Genomic DNA, 10,784 nt, shown 5'->3' on the forward strand with positions numbered 1-10,784 from the left:
ACGAGGCAAACTCTCTATACGGTCGTCGACGACGTACACACATACTTGACGAGCCGTTCTCGCTCTTCGTTGCAAAACTGTAAACACCAAATATGATGATACACAATTATATCACTATTTCTGTACATGATTTTCATCTCCATAAAATCATTTTTTTTTGTCTCTTGTATTTAATAATTTTGAAAAATATTTACTTCGTTAACGATTAAAACGTATAATATATGTTACGTTTAACTTTTAGCTATGAACTGTATGAAAAATTAAAAATTTTAACTTTTGCGTTTAATATTTAAAGGCGATAGCTGATACACAGAATTTATTACTATAAGTATTTTAAAACTTGAATTATTAATTTCAATTACGTATAACTTATAACTTATAATTTATAAGATATATTCAATCGTATACGGTTGAGTATGTTTCAATGTTTTGGAAGAATACAAGTGAATAGATGAGTAGTGAGTACTAGCTCCTTTACATGTCACCTGCACTGCTTGCACACTCGAAAGTGTTTTGTTCTCAACTTGCAAACGTATACATCATCATAGCAAAATTGTGTTTAGCAATTCCAATTGTATTCAGTGAACTTTAATATTAGATTGAATAAATCTTTTATTAAAGTTAAAACTTTAAAAGAAAAAATAATACCTGTGTTTTTCGTGGGTTTCTTACGGTATTTTAATTTTTAAGCGATTTATGACTTTATGAGCTTTTTTTAAATGTTAGTGTTTTACATATCTATTATAACTTTCTTAAAAATTAAAATATCGTTAGAATTCATAAGAAAACATAGATAATCTTCCATAGACTGATAGTAAGCCCATTCACCCTGTTATAATATAATATTATAACTCATCATTGTTCAAAATCGGACCTTCTAAACACCAACTTGCCGTGTTGTACGTTTGTAAAATGGATGCGACACAATTGACTTTGATTAAAACGACACCAATATCTGCACAAAAACACCTACGACTAAAGTCATAACTCCAGACATCTTATGCCTCTGACAATAATAATAATAATATACATTGCACTGTTACAGTGGACGTGTATTAAAAACTATACCTGAACACTTGGATAATATTACAATAGTTATCTTCGTATATACATTTTATACTATTATGGAGAAAATATTATATCTTTTACCCAAGTCTGCATGAATAGACGCGCGTTTATGATATCGGTATAATAGTCGTATATTATAATGGTTAACGCCTGTTGTATATTCTGCAGTTCGGACATTGTAATATTATCATAATGTATAGTAAAGTAATCAATTATGGCTATACCTGTTACCTGTAGAGTTTAGCCAGTGCTGGTATAGCATTGTGACATTTAATAATTTTCATTCGTTAACAATAATAAACAAACTCCGGCTCGGGCCCGTCAATGGCCATCGTCGTATACCTCGAGTAAGTAGCGAAAGAAAGACGCTCGGAAATATTAATACATACTAACATACTTACTATACGTTTTGTATTATACGAGTATGCGTGTTATATTATTATGAAAGTCACCTAGTCGTCGTCGTCGTTAAACCGCTCGGTCATCCACACACAGCAATAATATATCGTATTATATTATAGACTTCGTAGGCGAAAATCGACTTTTTCATTAGTCTACACACTGCTGTAGCTCCTGTATAATAGTAATAATAATAATAATAATACAAAGTATACGACACTAACTCGTTATTACACGACAGATCGACGTGGTTTTTTCTTACATCGATTCCATACGACTCAAATGAGTAAAAATAGAAGACCAATGCGTTATTGTTTGTTTCATGTCGTTACGTCGTGTTTCGGCCGTTTCGTAATGGCGGTATAGTGTTGATTGGAACCGTCAAATATAATACGATGCCACGGAAAAATGTGTTCAAATATGTTGAATCGACAAATTCTCTCTAATTGACTACGATGAGTGGAGCTGTGGTGCCCCGGCCCAGCCAATAGAAAGTTCGGGTAGAACTCAAATTATAAAACGCTGGTTATGAATTCATAGGATTTGAGTGAATACTTACCAATAATTCGCAAAAAAAAATACTTGCAAATATTTTATTGGAAAGAGGACAAGGTAAGTACGTTAAAATAACAAATAACCTCTGTTTATTATATACATAAATTAAAAAAAAAAATTTGAATCGATAATGAACTAAACTGGAAACTAGCCATCAGGGGAATCTGGAAATTAAATCCTGCACGAAATCAAAGACGATATGATTTTAATTTATACGAACTCAAACTGGGCATAAATTATTTTTAACGACGTACCTACTTAAATACTTAAAATAATAATATAATAAACCTATCATAATTAATTATCGATAATTTAAATTTTAAACGTCTTGGTCCAACCGTTATTATTTAATTATCATGATATCGAGCGACAATGATGGCCGTAAAGTACAAAACTCAATAGTTAATATAATAACTGCACTTTATTTAAGTTGTATACGTTTCAACAAGTGGTTTTTGAACTGTCTCGTGATCCATAAAACCTAATTTTAAAAGGAAATTGGATCATTTGGCACATATACTGTATATATAGCCAAGGGGTGTGAATATAGAATATGCAGCTGTTCGTCCAAATCGCCAAAAAAGGGCTGTATTAATTTAGTTTTAAATTTTCAAAGGCCAACATTGAATTATAGAGCAATTGAGCAGTTTTATTAATTAATAGGTTCTAAATTATATAGTAAAATATAATATGAAAAAAATGTTTTTGGAATTGATTTGATAAATATCGTACCTAATTAATAACTTGTTTTACTAGTTAACTGTTGGTATAACCAAGGTGTAGGTATTTACACTTTAAGTAGGTGTATACCGTGAATGGAAAATATTTGATAATAATAATTACAACGATATTACCAGTATAATATTATTATATAAATTAAAGGGAAATCAAAAAACAGCCGACGGTCATTTGATTTATCCGCATATAGTTGACAATGATAATTTTGGCGGCCGTTTTCTGATTTTAAGATAATGATGATAAGTGAATAAGACAGTGATGTTAACTATTCAAAGTAAATAAATAATTAATATTGTTTTTAATTAAAATATTTTTGAGGAATTAATTCATTTAATATTTATATTGTACTTGATATTATAAAATGTAATAATTTGTTTAGGCTTATTAAACTTTAAAGCTGTGCATTTAATAATCAGTTTTAAAATGTATATATAATATATTATAGGGGATGCATTTAAATGTACGTGCCTAAAAAGGAAAATATACTTTGCAATAACCAAATTGTATCCACGGTTTAGCACAACATGTGGTTTCTCGGGATTTTATTATTTTATTCATAAACTATAAACTTATAAATGACAATTATTGTTACTAAAAATAAGTGTATTATAGGCTAGAGGCTTAAAGGTTTAAAAAACAAATATATATACTGGATAAAAAATGACCAAATATGAACCAAATCAATAAACATGTTATTTTATAATTATAATAAATAAGTACTATTAATTTTTCTCTTTTGCATAGTCATATCGCTGCCATATCAATATTATTATCATTAATGGTAACTTCAAACGCTAATAAAAAAAATTACTATGAATTGAAGGTTAATTTTTTTTTTTATCTAGTATTAATAACTTACGAGGAATCTCGTATTAAATGTAAACAAAATACACTCTGTTAAATCAATGCATTCATCGCTTTGCTGAGAATCTAAAATTAGAAGAAAGTTTTCATTTACGAAAAAAGACATAATATTTATAAATTTAAAAATATACCTACCTATAATACATTTTTTCTGAGAATATTTCAAATTACTATTTTAGACAATATAAATTAAAAATACAAAGTTGTATGATTTCTATATTATAATGTGCTTAATACTTTGACGCATTAATATTCCTTTTTCATCTTAAAAAAAAAGCACAGCATAAAATTTAAATAGTTCATAAATTATAAATAGTTGATTTAAACAATGCTCGTAATTTTTAAAAATAATTTAATTGTCTTTTCTACCTTATATTTATAATTTTGTATTATAAGTAACAGGTAACAGACATAATAAAGGCATTTCAATTTTAATTTTTTATAAACAATTTTATTGCAGAATAATTATGAAAATCCCTAAAAAAATTAGATAATTTGTAAATATACTCTAATAAATATAACTTTGAAATATGCAGAATAAAATTTTGGATTAAGATTCTTTACATTCCAAATCGGATTATTTGACACTGCTATTTATTGAACTATCCCCCCCAAAAAATTAAACAACAATATTGTATAAGCCATAGGCGTTGGTACTACTCGCGATCAATCCATAATTACACACGGTCTAGCCCAATGTATGCAACTCGCTGAAAATAAAAAAATAATCGTATTATTATATACCTCTTTGATATTTTTCATGTAAAAAGCGTACAACAGATAAATTGTATAGTATATCTTATTTTTATACCGTTAGACGAGTAATAGCCGTTAAAGTCAATCCTCAAGGCTAGTGTTCCTAGCCCTTGTATTGCACTACCCTTAAGTTTTATCAAAAAGTCGTAGAGTTCCATCTGAAAAATAAATAACAACTTTAAATCTTTTTGGAAATCTTCTTGTAAATAAATAGTTTTGTTTGAAAACGTCACCGATAATATTTCAATCTTATTCTTTTACAAAGGTTTTTTTTTATTTTTATGTTTTCGGGAAGATTAGATACTTTACAAAAACGTCTTATAAGGAATGAGCGATAAAAGTATGATCGATAAGTGAATTAATTACGATACTAATACATTGCTGTGGCAAAGTCCTAGTTTCTACTGCACGCTAATTATTTAGATTTTAGATAATATTATATACATTCTTTTGTCGTTGCTTAATCAATTTCAAGCTAAAAAGTTCGCTAAGTCACTTCATAAATAATTATAAAATAAATTTTATATTTTTATTTATAAATATTTTTTTTTTAGAAAACCATGATATGTATATCATTTTATAAAAATTTAAAATAAAAAACTAGTCTATAATTAAAATTGTATTTGTATATTTGTATATATCCGAAACATAATATTTTATTTACATTTACAGATGGTGCGTAATAGAGCTCATGATAAATTATAAAAATATCGTACATTATTCCAATTGAATTATGTCTATATTTTTGTTTATAAATATTCTATATGATTTTATACGATTGTTTAATTTTGTTACCTCAAATTTTTTTTTTATATCTCTGAAATTGTCCATAAATGTATTTATAATTTCTTCGTGATTTTCGCTGTACTTTCTGGTATTCGAGTCTTCGGACAACGATTCTGTCGTATCAATAACGAAACAACGGAAAATATTAGAAAACCTTTTGACATGTATTTTCAACGAATCAACATACGCGCCCAAAGACTAAAAACAATAATATTATATACTTATCCATATTAATATTTCAACAAAGTTCATGGACTGTTGCTCATACACAATAGCCTGAAAGACTTCCAAGGACTAAGTTAAGTCGTTATAACTTAAAGTCAGTATAGATCAATATTTTGTTTCAAAGCCAAAGTAGGTATTTTACAGGTTTTAACTTCACAAATATTTCAGATTAAAATAAAAATCGAACATTATTATCATCAAAGTATCAAACATCTTTAAAAAGTACAGTTCACTGTTATATTGTGTGTAATAAATTCACATATATATATACATATTTTAATTTATTATATTGTTATATAATTTTGTACATAGAACTTATATTGGATTAGTCATATATAGCATGAGAGCTACCTACAGTAAAAATTTAGCAAATTTAAAAAAAAAAGTCACTAAACACGGTAGATTTGGAGAATTCCCAACTGATATTTTAATATTCATAAAAAAAGCACTACAAATCAATAATGAAAAGTATAGAATAGGTACTTTTAGGATACTTTTTAATATGTTTTGGATATTACCAGCAGGTTTATTAAAAAATAATCACCTTGTAACTGTAACGATATAACAAACATGCCGATATTACATTTTTGTTTTTAATTACAGGTTATAATGTTTAAGTTTAAAAAAAAATTTGTTTCAAAAATTAAAAATAAAGGCAGAAACAACTATGAATATATATCTTATATATATAATAATATATAATATATATCTTTTGTTGTATATCTGTAACTAATCTACAATAATAACAATAATAATAATTAATATATATTTACTAACATACACATTTATAATTTGTATAAATTGTCTATACATAATAAGTATTAATTTAAATTTCTTAAATAGGTAATAATAAAGCTATAACTTATAATACAAAAATTGAAAAATGTATTTATCGTAATGCTCGTATAAGGAAAAATATTATGTTCTTGATAAAATTTAAGGTATTCGAAAGAATTTTTTTTAAACTACTGTGATATTACTTACCACGGATCCGTCGTCTAAACATTTCGTAATTGATTCTAAGAACGACATATGAGCATCCATAACCATTTTGACACAAGTAGCTCGATAGGTTTCATTTTTGAACTGTTCCCATTCGTCGTTAATCATTTCAAACATGAAGCTTTGAATTTCGTTTACGCAGCTTAACATGTTTGATAGAAATGCGTTTATGTTTCTCAAGACCAATTTCAGTTCTATTTGTCAAAATTCATGTAAGTATTTAAAACTAAAACTAAACGAATACGAAAATTTTTCACGTAAAAGTGCGAGCTCCGGAAATATACATTTATATATAATCCCAATATATACTCATATATATATCATATATATTATGGGTATATAGTGATGAAGCAGTTATATTCGTTTGTATTTAATTAAAAGTATATTTATGTAGTAATTTATAATTGTTAAAGTATTAATATAAACGTTACTAGGAAATAAGAATTAAAGAATAATTTTAAATGTATATGTGTATTATTTATATTTAAAAATTTTAAATTAAGTATTAACTCACCAATCCTTTTGTATGATTTTTTTACAAAATTGACAAGTTCCTGCCATATTTTATGTGTTATCCAATCTACATTTTTTAGTCGCCATATGAATTGAAAAACTTTCGTATAGTAGTTAAGGTAAGGACCGAATATCTGCAATGTTAACACACTAATTAGCTTAGTGTTGTTTTTATAATTACTATTGCAGCTGTGATGAGATTTACTTGATTTAAAGGTTCATCAATCTTGTACTCAAATTTGATACAGTCCCAGTTCATCTTTTTGGTTATATCGATTCTATATTTCAGGTTATTAAATAGCTTCTTACTATCATTTCCAGTAGATGTTAAAACATAAGCATTTTTTATAATATCTTTCAATTGATAATTATGTAATTCGTTATTTCCAAAATATGGTCTAAAATAAAAAATATATTTAATATTACTTAGTTTTAAAACAATTTCGACTAAAATCTTACTCTAACTCGTGTATTACATAAGTGTAAAAATCTCCACGACCAAGTAACATGTAATTTCGAAATCCTTCGAAGTGTTGATACAAATCATAATCACCAATTAACACTTCCATTAATAAAGCAGACGATTGATCACACGAGTCGAATATTATTTTTGATGTTTTACTACATTTGTCAGACGACATAATATTGAATCCGTCTAAAAACACATGTAAATTTAATTTAACGTTTTAATTATTTACATCAAATCGCAAATTACCTTCACTAGAAGCTAGGATTTTGATATTTTCTCTAAGTTTATTAATTTTTGTTTTTATTTTTGGACTAAACATTTTTAACAGTAATCTCATGTTTTTTCCAGTTTGATAAATTTCGGTTATCTGATATTCGTTGAGAAAATCTAATGTGTTCGTGGAACTATAACAATTAATAAAAGCTATACACATAGAATATAGATTTTTGAATAATTTTTATGACATTTTTCACTAACCTTAATACGTGGCTGTTATTCCAATAACTTTCAGACGGGTTTTCCACTATAAAAAATTCACCATGTTTATCTTCTAATTCACCGTCTATCATCCAACGAAGAATCATCGCCCGTATGGGTTCGGTGATCTAAAAACAGAAATGTATCATTCAATAAATAAAATCCTTAGGAAACATTACCTCATTAAACATTTTATTTTCAATTTCACGAATTCTGGAGTGAATCACTGACGATATTAAATTGCAGCCACTCTTGCCTTTAGCATTCTTTACAACTTTTGCTAGACATTTGTACCTTATCATTACATCATGGTCTAAAGGGATGAACATGTGTAAGTAGTCCTTAGAATGTTCTAATACCTCAAGGTTGGTATGTAACTGCAAAATAATAACCATTTATAAGACTGGATTTCAGTTGAATATTCACAACAAAAATACTACTTACCCAATTATTTACATATACGTAATATGAATTAATTTTCTCTTGTAAACTAAATCTTAAAGCTTTGGCTACACTACCGTTGTGTTCGCTGTCGTCGTTTATGTAGTCTTTGATAATTTTATGCAGACGTCCAAGTTCATTGACTTGTGTTAACACAAATTCTAAATTTGGAATTGTTATGCACGCGGTTTCTTTGTCCGATTCAAGCCATTTAATGTCTTGGCCATATAGATTTAAATGTCGAAATTTTATTGCTAAATAAAATAGTGTCTAAGTAATTATGTCTTAAATAATTAAAATATACAGTGTAATACGCTAATTAGGTACTATTAAATATTTTAGCTAGTTCACCTTGGATTAAAATTGAATTCCAAAATACAAATTTTCAATTCATTGGTGGTTAAAAATATGCAATAAGCAATAAATAACTAAGGTATACATACTTTTTTTTCTAAGAAAAAGGAAATGTTATTACAGATTCCGGTAACTTATTTTTTTTTAAATTCTTTTCTATTTTAAAAATTAACAGTTAGTTTAAGTTGAAATTTTCAAAAATCTGTTTTTAGTTAAATTTTTACCATGTTTATTTTATAGTTGATAATTGATATAATCCGGTCTTAATAAAATTATTATTTTTAGCTACCCAAAGAACATGCTAGTAAACATTAATGTTTATTAAATAAAAAATTACTGTAAACAAAATTTTAATGCATTGGTTTTTAAAATTTTCATTGTTATAAATTATTTTGTATCTTATCTTGCAACTCACAATAAGTATAAATAAGTAAAATTACAAAATATTATAAAAATAAAGTGTTAAAATGTATTATTGGATTAGGTATTTACAAATTTCAACTTACTTTAACTTGTTAATTTCGTAATTATATAATTCTAATTATATTATTACATTATAATAAAGAAAAAAATCCTTATGTATAAAAATTGATCGAAAAAAAAATCTTTACATATTTTAATCTATAAAAAAAGGGGGGTAGGTACTCACAACTATATAGTACACGTTTCAAAAAATAAATAAATATGAGTATTCCTATCTTCAAACGTATAAATAGGGTAGTTAAATTAACTCCTAACTCTGATGTCACATACTAAAATCTTGGTTTAATCGTAAAGAATTCTTTAAACAATTTGGTATAAAAACCTCTGTATGCTATATCTATAAGTATAACAATTAGGCTATATAGAATATTTTAAATTAATATAAATAAATTGAATAATGTAAATGCATTTAAGTTGTACTTAAGAACTACGATTTTACTTATAAAGTATGATTAGAATTAAATGTAAATTTTATTAGATATAATGCAATTCAATTAAAACTCTCCAACACAAGCTATGCTTATAGAGGAGATGAATATCTTTTTAATATTATATATATGTATTATACGAATATTTGTGTTCTGTTTGTTGATTTAGTAAAAATAAATATTATTATTTAAGTAAGTACTCCCTTTCACTTCCTGAAAATCCCTGTTTTAATCCAAGTTTATCAGCTAAAATATTTAATAGTAGGTACACACTGCATTATATTTTTTTTTGCGTCTAAATACAATTATATTTAATGATTTACCTGTTGAAAAATTCATTCTATCTGCTAGCAATGTATCCCCAAACAAATCGTATGGCAATTTGGTTTCATTTCGTTCTCGACTGTCAACTTTAAATTGTGTTTGTTGTCCAAAATGTTGAGGATTAAGTTTATTCTGACTTATTATCTGTAAAATATAGAAAATTAATAACTGTTAATGAGTATTTAACGAGTCAATTTACTTGATCAGTACATAAGAATGACGCATTTGATTTGTTTTGTTCTAATAATCTATGACATAGTCGAAGTACATAATTCGTGTCTAAAGGATCCTAAAAAAATAATAACAATAGCAATATTTAATGGTATATAGTTGAATAAAAAAATAAAAAATCATGTAAAATTTAAATACATTTTTGGTTTTTAATTCAATAAACAATGATACAAATTGTTCTTTTTGAGGCGATTCTAATTGTTTCGTAATGTTATCTATATCTATTTCATTTGTTTGTCCCTGATGGCTTTTTAATAGTTTTGCGTAAATAATCTTATATAATTCATTTGTAATAGTATTTCCAAAATATTCTGAAAAAATTAAACGGAATACATTAACATATACGTAATTTACAAATTAATAAATGATACAATATTAACTAGACACCCACTTACCGTTTGAATTGTTCATTTTAATCATTACAAATTAGTCAATGTTGTTTTGCAACTATTTACAATAAAATATGTCTTAATTAATTAACATTAGTTTTATCAAGTGACTGTTTTATTGTAGTTTATTAAATAACATAGAAATTATATTATATTAAATACATTTCTACTTATAATATCTGTGTAATCTTCTCCTTCTTCTTATAATAATAGTTACGTTCACGATAACCAGAATCGCAGCTGTCGCATAGAAAAAAGGTCTATGTCATAGATGAGTAATAA

At 26.1% G+C, this 10,784-nt stretch overlaps 1 protein-coding gene across 1 annotated transcript; it reads right to left on the reverse strand.

Annotated features, from left to right (window-relative positions):
- Positions 1 to 4,197: 4,197 nt before the first annotated feature.
- Positions 4,198 to 10,524, reverse strand: LOC132930395 (gamma-tubulin complex component 3 homolog). The gene is made up of 15 exons (XM_060996246.1): positions 10,509 to 10,524; positions 10,252 to 10,424; positions 10,082 to 10,171; positions 9,837 to 10,026; positions 8,297 to 8,532; positions 8,032 to 8,229; positions 7,853 to 7,980; positions 7,622 to 7,779; positions 7,366 to 7,561; positions 7,112 to 7,304; positions 6,908 to 7,040; positions 6,376 to 6,587; positions 5,176 to 5,364; positions 4,436 to 4,538; positions 4,198 to 4,334 (listed from the first exon to the last, which is right to left on the reverse strand). The coding sequence occupies exons 1-15, from the start codon at positions 10,522 to 10,524 to the stop codon at positions 4,291 to 4,293; spliced, it is 2,259 nt and encodes a 752-aa protein (XP_060852229.1). The 3' UTR covers positions 4,198 to 4,290.
- Positions 10,525 to 10,784: the final 260 nt, after the last annotated feature.

The sequence above is a fragment of the Rhopalosiphum padi genome, chromosome 4, assembly GCF_020882245.1.
Source record: "Rhopalosiphum padi isolate XX-2018 chromosome 4, ASM2088224v1, whole genome shotgun sequence".
In the NCBI taxonomy this organism is placed as follows: domain Eukaryota; kingdom Metazoa; phylum Arthropoda; class Insecta; order Hemiptera; family Aphididae; genus Rhopalosiphum; species Rhopalosiphum padi.